Here is a 21,042-nt window from a genome sequence, read left to right as displayed (position 1 = left end):
ATCAGTTCCTGTTTTGGCTCCTTCTGAAATATCTTGGTGACAGATTTACATTAAGCTCGAGGCAGCAACAAAGAACAAAACTTAGAGAAAGTCTGATCACAGAACTGCCGAGCTTTCCTGCTTTGCCTTTGCATGGGCAATAAACTTCCAGGCTGCCACTTTGGCTGGTGTTTGGTACCAAGACGGTGCTGCCATTCCTGCTCAGGGGTTTCCACCCTTCCTTCTGAGGCTTTTACCAGGCTCTTTGCTACCTTCACTGCCCCAATGGAAATAATATACAACATTTGGTAATTATTGGGCAATGGGTGTTACTTTTTATGTTTTTTCAAGCAAATGAAGAGAATGAACCTGGCCAATATTTAAGACATGAAACTCTCTCTTAGCCAATTCCCCACAACATTTCTATTACAGTAAAAACTAGGAAACTAAGAAAAAATATAGCACAGCTTTAACCAAGTAATAGCCAAGTCTGTCAGGTTCATGTGTGTAGAAGGATCTCTCATGAGGCCTTTTCGTTTGTGTTGATAGGTGTTGATGAACTTACCTCCCACCACAGATTTCATATAGAGCTGCCTACATCTTGACAGGCCCACAGAGGATCAAGGTCTTCCTAGTCTCCACTACTATCTTCACTGCTGCTGTTTTCCTCCTTTTTTATGAAGCAGTAGGTCAATTGACTAAAGCATTTTCTGAGAGAGAGTCAACTCCTAATTAATAGTCACTGGCAACAGTTTTGCTTTTTGATGTTTCAACTATCTCTGTATAGGACAGAAATAAAAAAGGAAAGAAAACTCTTCTGATATAAAACCACTGCATATCAGAGGTGACAACATACTGTCATCTTCTGCTTTAGAGTTTTAGCACTGCAGAGATCATTAAAAATAAAATCTTGTCTGTCAGAAATGCGTATGCATCTTATTTGGCAGAAGAATCCATGGGGATTGTTTTTAAAATAGGAAATAATGAGATTTCTCCCAAATATGGAATTGTGATAATGCTGAGGCAATAAAGAGTCACCGTAATTTTCAGTCTCCAGCTCAGCAAGTAAAAAATCCCAGTATTGTGGAACCTGTAAAGTGAGGAAAGTTTGGAAGAAACAGGGTGTTAGTGTTAGGGGCCAAACCTTGAGTATGCTTTGAGAACTTGCATTAGGGACATGGGACCCATTAAGGATATGGGAGTCCCTCACTAGGACTCTGATCAATAGTCCAGCTTCAGGATGCCTGGGGAGAATACAACATAATAAATATAACATAACATGACATCATAACATAACATAATATGCAGTGCACAGGTGTGAGAAAGATGATGTCATGTTGACTTTGTTAAAATAGGATGCTGCTCTTTGAGAATTGATTTTTTTGGTTGGTTGTTTGGTCATTTGAAAGAAAACAGCTGGACTCTGAAAATAAGTAGTAGAAGATGCTGGTGTTTTTAAGATTTCCCTGTCACTGCAAGTGGCTGTAACAGGATAGTCTCTGCAGCTCAGTACAATTTAAGTAACTCAAGCAATAATCTCTCAGTCAATTGTTTGGGGAGGCTGTTCCAGAGACTACTAAGCCTCACTCCTGAATCCAGTCTGAAATTTCTTTCAGAAAACTCAGAAAGTTTGGGCTTATTTTCCATAAAGAACAAGGTGAAGGTGTTGTCCTTCTCTATTGCTACAGGAATATCCCAGCAGACCAGCTGCCTCTTATTTTTGAGGACAATGTTAACTCCAGAGGTGGAAATGAGTTTTTGCTGCTTTTCACTCCATTTCACCTGCAGAGCTAGGGGATGGAGATGTATCCCATTCTGAGTCATACACACATATCTACTGAGCTGTCAACAGAAGGTCAGATTCCAAGGATAAATTTTTCACTCACTTGAACTTACACAAAACATTTGATCACTTTTTCCCTCTGACAACAGTCCAGCACTGGCCCAGCTTGACCAGAGAGGTTGTGCAATCTCTGCACTTAGAGGTTTTCCAGGATCCATCTGAACAGAGTCCTGTACAACCCATTCTAACCTCAGGGCATACCATGCTGGAAGCAGAAGGTTCACCTAGAGACTTCCTGACACCCCATTGAGCCTATATTTTCCTTTGAATCTATTACCTTGGGCCAGCTCTTCTGATCTGTTTAAGCTGACCCCTGATCATGAAATTGAAGAAGGGAGGGAAGGGAGCATCAGATAACTGCCCTTGAAATCAGTTCTGACTTGAGAACCTCAGAGATGAGGGGAATCTTGAATGATCTTGGTGCCTCTGCTGCTGCTGCTAACACCTTCTCTTGTTGGAAGGCAGGAGGGTCATACGATAACACCACTGCTAGGGATTGTTGTGGGATAAGTCTTTTCAGAAGATGAATTCACTCTCCTTAGGTTTCAGGTGAACTTAGCAAGAGCACAAAAGCAGAGCAGTAGCTGAGGATAGTGTCCTGGAAATTGTCTCAGAGGTAATGATGAGGTTAAGTTTATCTCCATGGTTCCTTCATTACTGGTACCTATATTGCCATCAAAAGGATCATAACTGGTGCCTTAAGAGCATGAAGTGGTAGAGCTTGAGAAGTTATTCCCTGTAGTTTTTACTGTCTTGGTTTTAAAACTTCTTTCCACGCTGAAAGTATTTGATAATTTATTGAGATCCTAAGATGTAAGAATTGCTATTATTCTGCCATTACCTTTGTGAAGTGGGGTCTTCAACTCTAATCCATTGTCAGACACAAGTTTTTATTGCAGAAAGTTTAACCTTCTAGTAACATTTGACTTTATTGCCAGCTGGAAGGGAAGAGTGAGAGCACCTCTGGAGAAACAGGTCTCGGTTCAGACGCAAAGGGTGCTTTTAAAAGGGAAAGAGAGGAGCACAAGAAGCTTCTGGCTGACAGTCACAGTGTGGTGATGGACCTCCGCTGGCAAATCCAGCACAGTGAGAAGAACTGGAACCGGGAAAAGGTGGAGCTCTTGGACAGGCTTGATAGAGACCGGCGAGAATGGGACCGTCAAAAGAAGGAGCTGCTCAGGCGGATAGAGCAGGTAAGGAGTCATCTTGGGTGAGCAGTGCCTGTCTGAAAGAATGAGGCCATTGTACCATTACTACACTCAGGCCAACCTCAAGGGACAGCATTAAGAAGCAGCACAGGAATGATTTTGCTTCCTTGGCTACATCAATGTTTCTCATGTTATGCAACAATTTATATACACAAGGGTGTAAAAGGAAAATGCTCATAATCCCTGTAAAAGACCACTTATGAGAAATCAGCTCTAGGTTAGAGGTCATTTCCTCATTTCAGTTATCCTGGACAAGCATGGTCACATTCTGTTTGGAAGCTTTAGCGCATCTCTGTGCTAAAACACTCAACTCACAAAGTTATTCAAGGTTTGGTACACAGCTTCCTGCTGAAAGAGACTGTTCATCTGTGAATTAGCCACCAAAGATGCAGCTGCTGCAACTATTCAGTCTCAACTGAATTCTTTTTCTCTGGCAAAGGAACACAGGGGTTAACATGAAGAGCCCTGACTGATAACAAACACAGTTATCAGTACTAAATATTCAGAAGAATATTGGTCACATGAATTTTGTGCAAACCTCTTTATCATTTGCAAATCTGAGAAATGCATACCTACCTTCTTGTTTTCACACCTATCTGTATTTTCATCTGCTTAGTATTAGAGACAAATAATACCTGATTATCAGGCTGGAAGCTGCACGAAAAATGAAGTTTTATGAGGGAGACTTAAAATACTGTTTTTGACTGAATATTGTTCAGCTCTGAGTCATGCATTCCAGGAAAAGCAAGAGAAACTACTGAAATTGTAGGTATAATATAGCTGGTCCTCAGCTACGTGAATGCTTTCTGTCCTTAGAACATCAGAAATGGAACCACGTCAGACTTGTGCATACTTTCTAAAGAGCATTATACTTCAACAAAGCACAGAGTGGCCTCACAGGTTTAAATCAATGAAAACCCAGTGTAACTTCATGACCAATTTTTGAAAAGGATTCATTGCCTGTGTCGCATGTTCCCATGTCAGGGCTGCAACAAGAAGTTAAAGAAAAGACACCAGGCTGTAAATATTATGAGTACAAGACTAAACCTTGGTTTGAGCTGTGGCTGTTAAACCCACAGAGAAGGACTTAGGAAAATCCAATGCTTATGTGAGTATTTCTAAAATCAATGCTAAAAGTGTAGGTCTGAGTGGGCAGTGCCAAACATGAAGGCTTTATAGACCAAGAAAGGTGATTTTTGAGCTTCTAAATCTCAAATTTTTAGCAAACTAGATTCTGGATTTTTTTAATCTCCTGTATATCTGAGGGGTTTTGTGTGTACTTCACGCAGCTTTTTGAGCTAGCCCTTATAATACAACACAATAGTGCATCTCCTAAGATAAGTCCATCAGAGCCTGTGAGCCTTACAGCAAAGCTCATCATGCAAAGTTCCTTTGGCTTGCAAGGTTCAGTGGCAGAAGGTGCTTAGTTAGCTCTCCATGGCTTGACTGGGCTGGTTTCTAACTGTTGGGTTGTAGTGGCCAAACTACCTCCTATGGATTCTTCATGCACAATGGGAATTAAAAAACCCGCAGAAAATTTTCCAATATACTATGCACATAGACAGAAACTTTTCTTTGAGAAGTCACTGGTGCCTCTTTGGATGTTTGTTTTCCTGTCCTTATAAATTGTGGGGTTTTAGGTATATACTCAATAGCTTGAGGGACTTAATCTGCTTAAAGTCTGCTTTTTCCATTGCCTGGGAATGGGGCACATTGAAGGAAGCCACAGAGAATTCCCTATTAATGTTACCTAGCTTTTAATAGTCTTAAAACCTGACATAACATCTCAGTGCCATCTTGGGAGAGCCTACAAAACAGCACTTAGCTAGTGCTGGAACTGATTCCTTTTGTTGTATTTCTGAAACCTCTGGGCTTTAACTATATATTTACTGTGCCAACAAAGTTGTACACAGAATTGACAATGAATAGGGAAAATAAAAACTATTGCATCAAGCTAATTTCAGAGGACTAGATGACCAGAAATAGCATTTGAAATCTTGGCTACCTGCCTACAAAACTTCATAACTCCATCTTTTCTTATAATCAAACATTTCCCTGTGTGACAGGAAGCTTCCAAATATTTGCAAGCTTTTAGCTGAATATCCTCTCAGATTGCAGTCATGCCCTGCTTTATATGGAAACAATTAGTGTATCTCTGAAGTCCTACTCCCCAGAGTTTTGGTGTGTGTATTCCATGTATGGCAATACACAGAGGATGAAGAGACTACACAGTGTGTATGTTTGAAACAAAGTCTAAGAGATAGCAGAAGCGTGTGTGCCACATTTCATTCTAATGCTTTATGCCAGTCTGCTTTCACACAGCTCCTGAATAATACATGCATGATAAGGGGGAAGTTACACCAATGTATAAAATATATAAAATACTTTACTCTGGATGGTGATGGGAATACTGCTAGCATAGAAAAAAAAACATGATGACCTACTTTCTTCAGAGCTCAAAGTTGTTGTTTTTTCAAGTACTCTGTCACTTAGTTTTCCCTTAGAGAAGCTCCCTCCCCTGTGCTCCTAAAGCTAATTATGCACAGAGCACACTGACAAATATTTAAATCCACAAGATCACCTGAATGAAAAGTTGTGTATTTAAAGGTATAAAAACATGGGGACTCAAAATTATTAGTCATTCTTGAAAAGTTAGGGCAGTATTTGTCACTTTAGTTCTCCTGTCAGCTCTCTGAGGTTCAGAGAGTAAGGCAGTATCAGTACTGCTCTCTCATAAAGGTTTCCAGAACATTCTCCTTATAGGATCCCTGAAACTGTGAAGGGCTTGCAATTGGAATTAGCTATAAAGAAAGCATGTAATTACCATTTTTAATTCCTTTGAATCTTGCCCATATGCTCATGAATGGCCTCCATGATCTCAAGGGGCCTCCAGGATAGATATCTTCCAGCCCCTGCCTTTAAAGGATACCTCCTTTTAATATAACTGTTTCAGATTTTGTATAACATGAGGAAAACACTGAAGGTGCATTTCCCTTTTTGTAGTCCTGCATCAAGAAAAAAATCTCACTGTTTTCAGCTCAAGTGTAAATGTAATCATTTGGGACCTAAAATAGTTTGATCTAAATTAAGCAATACAATGTCTTATAATAAATACTTATTTTTCCAAACACAAGCAGCAAGATGAATATGTTTTGTAGGTTTTTAGCTTCCAGAGCCCTAGTGAAGGACTTGCATTTTCAGTTTATTGTCACTAATCTTAATATGCTGCTCTAGCAAAACATCAGAGTTCTTACCAGATCACTGCAGTTGTTTATCATGTTTGAACTTGTCACTTACTTCATCCATCCTGTTGTATTTACAATTGAAAGAGAAGTTGATCACATAATCTAATTTTAATATTGCCAATTTCTCTAATGGTTCACCCTGTCTTCACCAGTTTTTGAAAAGTGTAGAGTTAATGTCTTTGATTCCCCTTCTATAAATACACATTTTCTTTGAATATGTTCTGCATGCCTATTTCATCCCTTTGACAATGCTCTTTTGTACAAATACTCCAAAAACTTTCTAGCCATGCATTCAGGCTAGGCCATTTATAAAACAAAGCTTTTGTTTTTTGTTGAGCATAATTTTCCACCTCTGGAAACAAGTGATATACATAAAAGTGCAATCTTTGTGTTGCTGACCAGAAGAAAAATGTGCTTGTTTCGATGAGAAGTTAATTCACTCACCCTTTCATCAGCTTCTACTTGCACTGCTATCAAGATTGCTTTTAAATAACAATCTGTGTTGATTAGTTTCTTTAAAAAACAGATTACAGACAGATGCATTATTTTGTATATACATATATATTCAGCGTGTGTATATGTATACATATACATGTAAATAAGCAAAACTGTACATACACACATTTAGTCACTCAAAATCCCATGAGTAATAGCATCAAAGTGCTAGAGAAGTCTCCCTTTGTGGAACAACCAGTAGAGCAAGGCCAATGTCCCTTGGAGGTGCCCCCCTGGGGCAAGGCTGTAATCCCGAGGGCATGAGTGCCTCGCTCCTGGGGAAGAATGAGTTCTGCCAAATGCCACACATGGCAGAAGTAATTGCTGCTCCTTTTAATCTGCCTTGTCTCCAGCTTCAGAAAGAAGCAAGCCCACGGAGAGGAGGTGGTTTGGTGTGTGACCAGAACGAGAGCAGCCGTCGGCCGTTTACGCCCCAGGGGAACCTCCGTGTGCCCCGCTCCATGGGGTCCAGGTCCTACTCTGATTCCGACACCGTTCAGTTTGACGAGCGGTCGCTGTCCAAGCTGAAGGAGAGCGACCGGTGCAGCGCCACGGAAAACCTCTTTCTGGAATCACTGTCTCTCGACTCCCCCGACGAGCCTGATGAGCACCGCTCTCGGCAGCTGGAGCGGGAGAAATTCTTGACTGGACTAACAGAAGTATGAGCTCTCCTACATTTTATCATGCTGTCATGTTATCTCTTCTGTCAGAATCAGTACGGCTTCCCTGCTGTAGGGAGTGAGATATTGTGTCACAGGCACTGCTTCACAGTTACCCAGTAGTAAATTTGGTATGGACAAGTTTTCATTCCTTGTTATGAGCTGATTAGACAAGTGTCAGTCACCTGAGAAACTGGGAGCCAGCCTGACGGTCCCCAAAGATTACTTCATCTTGTGGCCATTCATATTATGTATGAGAACTATATTTGACACAACATATTGGCTTAGAAGCTCTTAAATCTTTTCCAGTTGTAAGTAGATACATATTTATGAAGAAACATGGGCTTTACTTTGTTAGTAAAGCAGTAAGTTGCTGTAGAGAGAGACACTTCTGATTGTTCTGCCGTGGTTGCCTTCTAAGCAGATCAGCATGTGTGAGATGAGCTGTTAAAAAAATAAAGTTATTCATCAGCAAAGTACCTACCCTGAAGTCACACCATAAAATTTTTAAGATATGAAACAAAGTGGTAAAAGATGACAGGGAGAAGTGGTGAATGAAGACTGTGTCCTCCACCATGGCAGGCTTATTTTCATCAGTTCCAGGTCTTCACAGTTTGTTTACATTGTTTCTGAATAAAACCAAGCGCCCCTGTCCCCAGATGCTGGTACAAAACTAAAGGGTTGAGAAATCAAGCTGAGAGGATGAAAAAAAAAGATTAAGAGAGGCAAGAAATGTGACAGTCCTTTTTACATATCTGGAGATGGCTATGTGTTCCAGTTAGATTTTCTTCCCTCGGTGCCATAAGTGTATTGCTGGCAGTGTGGGATCCCATATTTATTATTTCTTAGCTTTTTTTCATACATGTCCAAGCGCTCAGTGAAGAATGTTTGTAACACCATCAGGGGACTAAGTTTTCTGCTTAATTTTGATTGCTGTTCCCATTCTTTCAAATTCAGTCTGATTTTCAGAGAAAATTCCTCTTCCCTTTTCTGTTCTTCAGATATTACCACCATTAACAAAAGGGTGGGCAGCAAAATTTGTCCTTGGTGATATTTGCATAGCTTCTTTCCTTCAAAGCATGTTTTAGGGAAACCTGGACAAAGTAATTTTCCCTCAGAGGGTTTGCTGAAGCGAGACTGATTGGAGTTTAATGAGTAACTTAACTGAGGATGCACAGTGGCAACTGCAGCTTGCTGACTCTACCTTCCACTGTGTTTTCTCATTGGTACTAACTGCAGTAGAAGTCAATCCAGCCTTCACCCTGATTATGCATTCAGTTAGGTCAGATTTACTCTGCAGTAACTCCATTGAAGCCACTGACATTATTCCAGAATTATACCACAGCGAATGCAAGGAGGATCAGTTTACTACTATTTTTTTCCCCTGACCCAGGACAAATACCAGAAAGGTATTTGCTGAGTTAAGCAGTGCTGTTTTTAAACAGTCCCAATTTGAAATGCACTTTTGGTAATGTTCTTGATTCCATGGGGTCAAATAAAATATGTATGGTACCAATGCTCTTTTTTTCCCCCGATCCTATTTTGCACTCCCTGTAGTTTCCTAGAAATATAAATAAACAGCTAGAATAGCTGTAGAGCAAAAGCTTCAGAAGAAGCTATTTAAAACCCAAACTCATTATAGGAATTGTCACAGGGAAATAAGTGCCATAAAAACATCTTAATGCTGTTAGCAAGCTGTAGGTATTCCGTCTATGAAACAAGGACTTCTTCCCACACATTTAATATATCAGGCTTAAGGAATTTCAACTGGTGCCACTTGTTGGTTCCTAGAAAACTTATAATGAAATATTATGTCAAAGAAACTCAGTCTATCTTTTGTTTCAGCACAGTTAGGCCTTTAGCATAAAGTAGATTACCTCCACAGAAAAAAGTCACTCAAAAATATATAATCCAGAACAGTATATTGTGGAAAACAAGCCTTTTTTGGCCTGCATCTATTTGTGATTGCATGGGAATATAAAAGTTCAAGGCTGTTGTAGATTTGGCATACAGGCTTTACCTGTGCAGTGTGTTATCCTGATGGGGTTGCCCACTCTCCTGCCTATGTACAAAGTGAAGAATATTCCCACTGGCACTTTAAGAATCTGTATCAGAGAGAAAAATCAGACGCTTTTTAAAGACAAACATACCTGGTGCAACTAATGGGAAGTGAATGACAAAAATACCCATAAGCTGATGCCACCAACAGCTTATAGAAATAACTTATCCTGCTTCCTTCTCTTTTCATTCAGGAGGAAGAAATGCACAAAGGAAATCTTCAAAGGTGAGTAAAACTTACCGGGGAAAGCCCAGCAAACACTCATCTGCTGGAGCTGTAACTCCTGCACCCAAGCCACAGGCCCAGGACATAGCCATGCCACCTCCCAGACAGCCTGCAAGCCAGATTAATTGATTTACCCAGGGATTAATTTGTCTCAATATGCTTCTGCTCTACTCTGATTAACTTGAGCCACATTCAGCTGTCATGCACTAAGATCAAACTCTATGAAAGTGCACGAAGCTGCAGCTTACAGTGAAATCTATGCCTGCCTTAGCAAGCACTGCAGTACACACTGCAGACATCAATATATAAAGGAAAACACTTGGTGCTGAGGACCTGATATGCTGCTGTATGTCAGGGATATTTTGCTTTGGACTGGTTCTGGTCTTATCCCATTGGTTGAATAACCACCTAACCTTAGAATGCATTAGTTATGCTTCCAGAGAGCATCTTCCAGCTAATTTTCATCCCAAAGGAATAAAGCCTATGTTCTCTGAGACTGCCCTTCTGATGCAAACCAGAGAATCTGACTAGGAGATCCAGTTAGAAACCATACTCACCTGAATCCCTAACAGAGGCACACCCAAACTGCAGTGGGAGCTCTTGATCAAAAGCTCAATGTGACTTGGCTGTGTCCTCTGGATCACTGATCCATGAAAACCACTGCTTGCTGACTTCTCCTCCAGCTTGAGTTACCTCATTGAACCAATTCTGATAACTACACTCATCTGTATTTTTATTTAGTCCCATTCAAAATTTTTGATTTTCTTTTTTTCTTAAAACAAAGCAGTAGGATAACTCATCTGAATGCCTGTAATTTGTACGAATTAGTGAAATGCATGAGAACCAAGAATTCAGCATTATCACTTAGAGATTCCCTTTGGTCAAATTTGAGCATGAGCTCAACTCACCAAGCCAGTTCAATGTAGCAGCATTTCTGCTCGATGTTCCACATCACTGCACACCAGCTGTGCAGCCTGGGCAGTCTCAGGAGTGGGGGTGGACTTGATGATTTCCCAGCAGGTCAGAAATACTCTACACTTGCTTTGAAAAATGTGCCTTGTATTGTCACAAACACTCATTTCCTGTGAATAGTATAATTCTGAGATGCATCCTACTGCTCCACATTACAGATATTTGCCAAGCAGTAATCCATGAGAAAGCAGTAAATTAAGAACCTTTAGTAAACCATTTGGTACTTTTAATGGCACATCACAGATATTTGTGTTCACAGCTATTTCAAATATAATAAGAGGGGACTTAATGAAAGAAAGGGCTTAGGGAAGGAATACTAGGAAAAGGTTTTTCATGCAGCGGGTACTTGGGCACTGGAACAGTCTCCCCAAGGAAGTGGTCATGGCATCAAGCCTGCCAGAACTCAGGAGGTGTTTGAAGAATTCTCTCAGGCACATGGTGTCATTTTTGGGGTATCCTGTGCAAGGCCAAATGTCAGACTTGGATGATCCTTGTGGGTCCCTTCCAACCCTGGACAGTCTATGATTCAGTGATTGAAGTGGTTCTATATGTAAGCGGGTAGTGAAAGTTGGGTTTCCAGCTTGCTGCTGAAAATAAGCTACTCTGACAATTTCCAGGCCCATGAGTGACTCTCTTGTGTTCCTCTCTCCAGGGCAATGTCCGTTTCTTCCATGTCTGAATTTCAGCGCCTGATGGATATTTCTCCATTTCTACCAGAAAAGAATTTGCCTTCATCTGGCAGCAAAGATGATATAACCCCTCCCTTGTCTCCTGATGATCTGAAATACATTGAGGAGTTCAACAAAAACTGGGATTACAGTAACACTAGGAACCATGGTGGGGCAACTGAGAAGCCTGCAGAGGGCTGGGCAGAAAGGACAGAAATTGGAAAAACCGGGAATGATCCTGCTACAGATCCATTCCAGGCATCCTCATGGTACCTCACCACCAGTGTCACTATGACCACCAACACCATGACCAGCCCAGAGCACTGCCAGAAGCAGCCAACGAGGAGTCACAGTGTAACTGACAAAATGGGAGTTCGGGTATTTCACAGCCCACCAGTCGTTCGTAGGTTTGATAACTCAGTGATAGCTGGCAGTGAAGGGAAAAGTCAGGCTGAGCCAGACTTCCTGTTTTCTGTGACCAAAGCTATGGGGAATGTCACTGAGACTAAAGGTGCTTCCTCAGATATGTTTGGAAGGTGGTCTTGTGACCTGGCCAAACATCATAAAGATTTTCTGGAGAACGGTCTTCATCCCATTGAACGTCCTATTTGCACTACCGTGGGCTTTGCCTCACCCTTGCACAGCTTGGAGATGTCCAAGAACATGAGTGATGACATGAAGGAGGTTGCTTTCTCTGTCCGGAACGCAATACGCTCCAACTCCACAGAGCCCCAGTTCAAGGACACGGCGTGCCAAACCAACGGCATGAGAACAACAGGGACACAGACCACCCAGACCATCAGCGTCGGCTTGCAGACCGAAACCCTGCGCAGTATCACCAGCAGTCCACACAAGTGTCTGACACCAAAGGGGGGGTCCACGCCTGTCTCTTCACCATCCAGAAGCCTAAGAAGCAGGCAGGTGACCCCTGTCATTGAAAAGGTCCAGGCTAAGTTTGAACGCACATGCTGCTCCCCCAAATACGGCTCTCCAAAGCTGCAAAGAAAAGCCCTTCCCAAATCAGACCAGCCAAATAACCGGACTTTGCCTGGCACACCTCAGAAAGGATTCAGTGAGTCCGCCTGGGCTCGATCAACTACCACACGGGAGAGTCCTGTCCACACCACTATCAATGACGGCCTGTCCAGTTTGTTCAACATCATTGACCATAGCCCCATCTTTCATGAGACCTTCCAAAAATGCCCCAGATCTGGCAGCCGGTCCAGGTCAGCAGAACCCAGACCAGAACTGGGTACGTTGCAGGAACCATGTACAAATGCCCGTGGCAGATCACCCAGTCCTCTCCGTCTGGGGACAGAGACACAAAAGGAAGAAGGAACTGAGGTGACAAGTATTAGGCAGGACTTATCTGCTCCTCCAGGGTACACACTTGCAGAACATGCTGCCAGGATCTTGAATAAGAAACTTTTGGAGCATGCCTTAAAGGAAGAGAGAAGGCTATCTTCACACAGCCCACCAAACCTTAGCAATGACAACAGCACAGGAGAAATTGTCAAAGTAGATCCAGGGTCCATAGAGGTAATGAGTTTGCTTGTTTTTCCTCCTATAGCTAAGTGCACTCTTCTTTGAGCAAATGTATTATGAGATCTCTTGCAGTCCTAGTGAGTATTTACAGTGAATATCCTAGTCCTGTCCTGGTACCACCAGCAATTTCCTGTCATGAAACTTTGGATTAGTCACTGAAGAATGCATGAAAGAATTGAATTTCTATCCTGGCAGCTTATATGGCATGAAAGCATCAGAAGAGTTTTATCCCATAAAGGATAAAATGGTTCTTCCCAGAATGGCTGGGATACAGGCTTTCTGTCACAAAATACACCACATGTTACAGATGCTCTAGGGACACTAGGTTTGAGTACATTTTATGCTGGATGGAAAGGTAGATTCTTTCTCCTACACAAGAATGGATCCTAACAAGTTTGTGTGAAAAATAGTCTCTACAGTACCCTAGAGAAAAACTTCAGGGCTGTCAGCATATCTTTTCTGAATGTATCTGATTAAGTTTGGCTCAGGTCTGTGAATGTGATTGAATGGCATGATGTTTGGTGCTGACTGCTGCTGCCTCGCAAAAATAACAAAAAGCAAAAAATACACATATAATCAACATCTAGGCACATAACTCTTTAGTGTTTAAGAACTCCTTCCTGGCATTTTGTCATCAACAGTGTAACAGCCACCGTCTGTCTCAGCAAGTGTGCCCAGATGTTGGGGGTCAGTCTCAGGCACAACAGCAATCAACAAAAAAAGAAGGTGTAATGATGGATGAAAGCTTTCAGTTACCAGTATTTAAACTTCCTCTTTCTGGTGAACCTTTGAGAGCACTTGAGAGTCTTAAGAAGCCTAGAAAAGCTGAATTGTGCCCAGCTCTTACATGCATATGTTGCTTTTCTGGTACAGCTATGAAAAGGGGTGTGTACTTCTGGTTGGTAACAGTCCCCAGGGCAGAGGCAAGTGCTCCTCATCCTCTCTGCCCTGAGCTGTCCCTTTAGTATCCTAGTCTTGTGGTGAACCCTGGCTCCAGGGAAGCAGCTCCTTGACCCCTGCACACCCCACACATGCACCTTGCCTTCACTGGGAAGACTCCTACTACCCCTGCCTCAGATACCTCAAAAGGGTAGGTTCAAACCCCATTTTCTAACTCAACATTTGCTAAATCTTCTTTAAATTTTTTCTTTCTTTTTTTTTTTTTAAATTTGCTAAATCATTTTCTAAATCAACAGGATTTCTGGGGACCTGAGCACTGAAACCTTTGGTCTGCAGTTCACCTTGCAGGTGTTTCTCAATGTACAGTCAGTTCCTTTTTTATAGGTACTGCTCAGAGGATGTGATATTTTTTGCCTAAGAGACAATCCAAAGCTAAGAATATATTCCCTATGTGCAGTTTAAACAGATATAAGCAGGGAAGTTTTACATTAAATAAATAAAAAAAAAAAGAAACCACATGCACATTATAAATACTAGTGAGTGAAAGTGGTCTTTGTGCACAAACCACAGAGTGAATAAAGGTGGGAAGCAGCCTCATTTATTTGACTTTTTCCACCCATCTCTGTATTTTGTCCTTAGTTTGAAATACTGGGAATATACTACTGGTCCTTATTAGGAAGTGTGTGTAAGGTACTTTTACAGGGTCAGTTCAGCTTTGCCTTCAAGGTATCCCTGGAAACTTTTGATTTCCTCCTGTATCTTTTAATTGTCTCAGAAGATTTTGAATATGGATGTCATCCCACATCATCACAAACTGTTAGCAAAACACAAACTAGTGGTAGTACCTGAGTTTGATGCACAGAGAGATTTGGGTCAATGCTATTTAGGAAAAACTCATTGACCATCAAACTAGGAGAAAATTGCTCCTTTTTGTGAATTCTCTGCATCTTTTGCCTAATTTTTTGAGTTATGAGCCCTAGAACTAAGATTTGTTTCTCCTTGCAGCTCCTACATGCTTGTTATGACTGTAGTCTAGATGCACAGGTTTTGTTCTTTGGCTGGTCCTGGCATTTCTTGGGAATGTGTATTGAAAAGGAAACTGGTGGGCACTCACACAATGAGCTTAGCTTTTCCTCAGTGAGGTGGTGCTCTGGAAGAGGTACTCAAGGGAAGTGTGGGTTCACTGCTGAAAAAACCATCCACAAATAAGTTTAGACTCTGCAGGTGCCTTGGGTTATTTGTGGATTACCCTGACCACACAAATTACACTTTGTACCAATTGCACTTAGCACATTTTGTACAAAGCCAGACACAGCTGTTCAGGGAATTATGATCTTGAAGGAGGCAGATTTGTGCTTGGGGCAGTGCTGACACAACACTTCCACCCTCCTGTAGATTCCTGCTCTGCTTCCCTCTCACCTGTTGGTTTCTGGCCAAGTCAAGTGCCCTTCCTACTACCAAACACCTTCTGGTTTCTGCAGCCATGGCATATTAATGACTTTTAAACTTGCATACAGCACCTGTTGGTGACTTTTCCTTAATTTGAGCTTCTAAGTTGTTTGGTTACATAATTTCCTTCTATATTCCTGCTGCAAATATGAAATCTAGTTCATATATTTATCTATTTATGTACACGTTCATCTGCATGTGAGAGTATATACATATAGAGTTGCAAAACCTTTTTGTGTTTTCTAACTTGCCCAGAGCTGCTTACAAGCAAATTCAGATCCACATAGTGTGGCCTACTAGTGTCTTATCCTGCTAATTCACTAAACCCCTATCTTAGTTGCATATCATAGAATTTATATATTTTACTATTAAAAATGCAGATTAGCATTACCTAACTAACAATGTAAGAGTTTTATGAACATTTTGCTTTTATGACTAGCAAGGGTGTAAATCATGGAGGTTACACAACAGTCCTGGACTGGGAGTCAGACTCATTTCTGGAGACAACACTGTGAAAGGACCATCCACAAAGACCCACAGATGAGAGAGCAGGTGCTGCATCCTCTGCTCACCAGGGCACAGCAATTGCCACAGGCTTGTCACTGAACCATTCAGCATGGGAGGGGGAATGCTGACAATCAGGGAAGGTGTTGTCAGAACTAAAGGGCTTTTGGTTAAGCTTGAGTTTTCCATCCAGCATTACTGTAGAAGAGAAATGAGGAAGAAAGGTGAGGCAAAGGGTTGTCGTGCAACCTGAGCAACATAAGTGTGAGCAACACAAAATAACAGTCATTTTCTTGCTTATTAAAGATTTCCTAAGCAGGAACTCTTCCTTGAAATCAAACAAAGAGAAAAAAAAAAAAATACAGCTTTATTCCTCTCATAGTAATGTGGTTTTCCCCTAGCCCAAATCAAGGTTGGAAAAGGATAACAGATATCTTACTTTGCTGAGTAGCAATGTTTGATTTGTTTATTGCTATGTCCACTTCTGAAACTGTGCTAGGATTGTAAAAGGTTGGTTTGTTTGCTTCCTTTCTAAGTCTTTTTCTGCTGGTGGCTTATCTTTTATTTTTGGTTATTAGTTTCCCTGTGATAACACCGGTAACATGATCTGAATGAGTAGTAACATCGGGAGACTTCTTCCTTGCTGACAAGAAAACTTCACTTAAAAAAAACATAATCAATTAAAACAGTTCTTTCCAACCTACTTGCTTTCTTTTTCTTTTCTGTCTGTTCTGTCCAGAACCAAACTGTCTTATTAACTGCCCCCTGGGGACTCTAACCCTGCCTGCCTCACTGCTGTAAGTCCTTTCTACCTTGTTTCCAGAGCTTTCCAAAAGCGGTCATTCTTGGACATGTGGGTTAACAAAGGGAAATAAATGACCACAACTCCAGAGGTATCGGCACATACCTGACATCCCTGAGGAGACCTCTGTATGTGACAGTCAGGAAGAGCTCAGGACAGGAGCTCATCTGCTGTGTCCTGCAGCAGCACAGGCTGTGAAGAGGTCACACTTAAGTCAAAAGTTGTGCTGTTGGGGTTTTTTGCTAAGCTTTTAAAAAAATTGATAAGATTTAAGACCAGCACAAAGGCATGCAAAAATGTTGGGGAGAGATTCATGTTTATGGTGATTTTTTTTTTAATATTTTTTTTACAAATGCACAGCACTGCGCAGGGCTTCTGGCTGCCACGGAATGCCTTCCCTCCAGCTTTGGCTACAGCAGCAGGTGGAGGGGGCTGGGAAGGGGCTTCAGCACCAGCCTGTGGCTAAAGGCTAAAGTCACCTTTGCTTATTAAGCAGTCCTGGGCCCAGTTCTGTCCAGTGGCTGCGGTTGCCACAGTAGAGGGAAGACACTGTGCAGACATAAGCTCTGACCATCCATTCTGCCTCAAGAAAAGACAAAACTGTTTTCTTTATTTATTAATATAGGCATAGCCATGGTGGCTGACAATCTGTTTTAGGAAATAGCTAGAAACTGAAGCTGAAATAATCTTTTCCATTTTCAGTGTTCAGGCTAAGAAGTGCTGCCTGTCCACCCACACCCCTGAGCAACTACCAAACTAAATTACCACAGGTTATTTATTTTTTTAAAAAACATTTCTAGCTATGACAGCTACATGTCGTAAGGGAGGAGAGGTTTTCACAAACCATTTTGCAGAGTTTCCTTGTAATGGCTGGATTTCCATGCTGCAGATGGGGATGACTGACTCAGCAGCCAGCACTTTATAAGATTATGCTGCCAGTCACTTTTGGCCCTGGAGCAACATCCATCACCAGCTCAGCCTTGTGTGGTGCTGGGCATATGTACATCACAGATGAGATGAGCTTAACCTTGCTATTTGGTAAAAGCTGACCAACATCTGCAGGCGTGCTGGAGAGAGGCTTTTGAACTGGGAGGCAGGAGTGGAAATGAATTTTGTTATCGCTGTGCTAACTCTGATTTACTGCTCTGAAACTAGTATAAAGAAGCCAGAAGCAAGCAGCACTATAAAGATATCATTTTAAGCCTCCTTTTTGAAAGAGGCTAAGACAAAACCCACAAATCTCATAGCCTCAATGCAGCGTGTTGTGCTGCCCGTGACCGTTGCTGCGCAGATGGATTTCTCTTAACAAATCGGAGTCTAGTGGCAGCTTTCACAGACCATATGCTGCCCCAGGCACAATGGGATAAGGTGAAATAAGGACACACAATCTTTTTGTTAGCACCCATTGATATTTCAGCCTTACTGCTGTTTCAGCAAGGGTTGTGAAGTTTATGGCACATAAGAGATTGGATGGGAGGTGAGGACGCAGAGAGGAGGGGTGCAGGCTGAGGTGCTCTGTGAGTGCCGAGGGCAGCTGGTCATGGCTCTTTCTCAAGCACTGGTGTGCAGCTGTAGATCACCCCATTGGTTGCATGCTTGCCAAAAGCACCTGGGTTGACCCTTCACTGAGGCTTTCCCATGTCAGACAATGCACTCTCTCCAAAACAGGTGTCACCAGCTCCATTTCTCATACCTCAGCTCTATGTCTTCAAAATTGGTCTTTCTGTCCTATGACGTTCATGTTTGGTCTTCCACTGCAACTGAGAAGTTCGATGTCGTATCACCTTGTTTGTTCACTGTCAATCACATCATGTTACCTGCTCCAATATCCTTCACCCTTAGTCACTAATTTCCTTCTCCATGTGAAACAGTGTGGAATCCTGGCCTCCCTGCTGCCTTGGTGTCCCAGCACCTTACCATGCCAGAGCTTTTCCTTTGCATTGTATCGTTTTTGGTCTCCCTCTTCATTTATCACCTGTTTGCATTCTGACTTTGGTTTTTATTAAACTCTCCTGTACATTCCAGCGACTGCTGCTTGGTGTACACATTGCTAGAGGTTGGCAAACTGCTCTGATTTGCTTTTATAAGTTGCAAAGTATGCAGTGAAATTCAGAAGTTTGGCTTTGGCCCTATGAGGCAGCCTTGCTTCCACAGTCACTCATCTGGATGTAGGGAGCATTCAGAGCAAGGCAGGAAGCACAGCTGTACTTTCACCAAAGTCCATGAATATTAGAGGCGTTACCAACTTAGTGCCAGGGTGAAAAATCACAACTGCAGATTGTTGCTAATTGCAAAGACAAGCTAACCAAGCCAGAACAGTGGAAATTTGCTGAAGGAATAAAATTTCCAATTTCTTCTGTTTCTGTGAATGTTGCCTTTAACATACAGTACCTCTGAATCCTGTAATTCAGGCTTCAGCAGCTGGCATTTAGAAGTGGTGTTCCAGAAAATGAAATCTGTAGGTAAGCCTCATCTTTAACCCAGCTGGAGATCATAACTACCCCTGTAGTCATTATTCTGTGCTAAGGAGTCTCCTGCATGTCAGTCTGGATTCTAAAGGAGAAAAAAAGGGAGATAGTGGTTGATTTTTTACCTCTCTTGCAAATTCCAATACTGGCCTTTTTATGCCAGGTCAGCATTTAAAGCGTTGAATAGTAGATTTTCCTGAATTATTATGCAAATGTGCTTTTCAGCTCTTCTCTTTCTAGCAGGGGGAGAAATAGCAATTGAAAGTTTGTCAGCTACTTCAACTCACTCTCTTTCTTTCATTGTCTCCTTACCTGTTCCATAAATCATGGACACACATGCAGATGCCTGGAGCCCACATGCAGCCAGGTGCTCACTGCTTGCTTTTGTCCCGCGCCATGACACGTGCTTAGCTTCAGTTTGAAGGTTTTGCTTCTTAATTCTTCGCGCATCCCGACGGTCTCTAATGCCAGTCACTAACCACTGTTTTGCTCTCTTGGCTGCCAAGGAACTGCCTTGTTCTGCACTAGCCCCGTCCCTCCAACCCTGCTTCTCCCGGCCAGAGAGACCAGCGAACCGGCGCCCACCGTCACGATGGGCCTCACATTCCCCTACTGCCTCACAGTCACAGTCCACCGGAGACCTGACTTCCTCAGAGGAGTGCGGAAGCAAGGAGCTGCTGGCAGAGACCCCCAGCCAGGGAGGCGAGCCGGCCTGACTCCGCACGGGAACAGGGCGGGCCACCACTCGCCTCCGCCAGGTCGCCCGCCAGCCGTCTCTGCCACGAAGGAGGGAGGTCCGCTTGGAGAGGTCAAAGAATGTTCTCAGACACAGCTGCTGAATGTCCAACCTGGGAAACAGAGGTGTTTCTAGAATGAAACAGTTAATGTGCCTGTAATAACTTAATTTTTTTCATAGCTGAGAAAACTATTTTTGTCTCCATCTTTTCTACATACAGTATATTAACAAAAACAAAAAAAAAAGGGTTAAAATGATATAAAGTAAGATTTAAAATAAAATGTAAATTAAGTTCTAAGGGAATTTGAATACATGCTCGCGCTCTCTCCAAATACTGACTGCCTTTTGGTTATATTTGCACTGTTACGTTTTCAGTTTTGGTTTTGGGTATTTTTGGGTTGGTTTTATTTTTTAAATTTCATGTAAAACTAGGGTCTTAAGTTAATTTTATTCTATTTTAATGTCAGTGTTATCAGTTTTTAAAGGTAAGGTTCTTAAAGATGCTTCAACTGTCTGAAGCGATACCTTTTAAGTAATGAAGAAAGCCATTAAGCTCGTTCACTAGACTTGTAATTAATTGAGATGGAGGGGAATACAGGTAAACACAAGTAAATGTGTAACAAAAAAAAAAGAAAAGAATGCCTCAGAAAGTCTTACAGAGTTAGCTGTAAAATACACCTACAATACTTGACTTGCATGCCTCTGGGTCCTCGCACTTTAGTGCATGTACATACTGCTACTGTACCATCACATAAATGTGAGTCAATCTGTTTCACTGTAATATTGTTGTGAATTTACCTGTACTGTACTTTTATTGTTGGTATTCTTGCATTGACTATACAAAAAAAAGAGTTTTTAAATTATTGTTAGCAGTTCAACTGGCTATGTACAGCGTTTACTGAGAACTTCCTCCGTTTTGGAAAAACCATGGAAATCTCTGGGCATACTAAATTGTAACTGGTCTTGTTTAAGAGTCTGTTGGAGACCATGTGAAGTGGAAATAAAACCCTCAGTATTTACAAGCTGCTTGAGTGCTTCATAATGTTTTGGTTTTTTATGGTGGTTCATTTAACTGGGGGAAATAAAAGCCTCCAAACTTCTCCTTTATTCATAAGGGAAGGAAAAAAGCTTCCTTATATGAAATAAATCACAGCAAAACCAAATACTATGCTGTGCTCCACAGACTCCTGTGAACGCTGGATCAGACCGTGGGAAGGTTTCTAAATTCTGTCCCTGAACTCCACAAAACCTCTACTCACACAGATTGTGGGACCCATCTTCTCAG

General features: G+C 41.9%; 1 protein-coding gene across 10 annotated transcripts in view; it reads left to right on the top strand.

The window, feature by feature from the left end:
* MTCL1 (microtubule crosslinking factor 1) overlaps window positions 1–20,783 on the top strand; it is a 104,767-nt gene extending 83,984 nt beyond the window's left edge. For 6 of the 10 annotated variants that reach the window (XM_058830497.1, XM_058830492.1, XM_058830491.1 and 3 more), the window contains 5 exons: window positions 2,761–3,015; window positions 7,124–7,429; window positions 9,682–9,713; window positions 11,338–12,892; window positions 19,528–20,783. In XM_058830497.1, the coding sequence (XP_058686480.1) occupies window positions 2,761–3,015; window positions 7,124–7,429; window positions 9,682–9,713; window positions 11,338–12,892; window positions 19,528–19,737 (2,358 nt within the window). In that variant the 3' untranslated portion in view covers window positions 19,738–20,783. Of the gene's footprint in view, window positions 1–2,760; window positions 3,016–7,123; window positions 7,430–9,681; window positions 9,714–11,337; window positions 12,893–16,490; window positions 16,549–19,527 lie in introns of all 10 variants that reach the window. The other 4 variants (XM_058830500.1, XM_058830499.1, XM_058830495.1 and 1 more) reach the window with 2 other exon arrangements.
* Window positions 20,784–21,042: the final 259 nt, after the last annotated feature.

Source organism: Poecile atricapillus, chromosome 2 (genome assembly GCF_030490865.1).
Source record: "Poecile atricapillus isolate bPoeAtr1 chromosome 2, bPoeAtr1.hap1, whole genome shotgun sequence".
In the NCBI taxonomy this organism is placed as follows: domain Eukaryota; kingdom Metazoa; phylum Chordata; class Aves; order Passeriformes; family Paridae; genus Poecile; species Poecile atricapillus.
The sequence above is the reverse complement of the archived record's forward strand: the minus strand, read 5'-3'. Positions and strand labels throughout refer to the sequence as shown.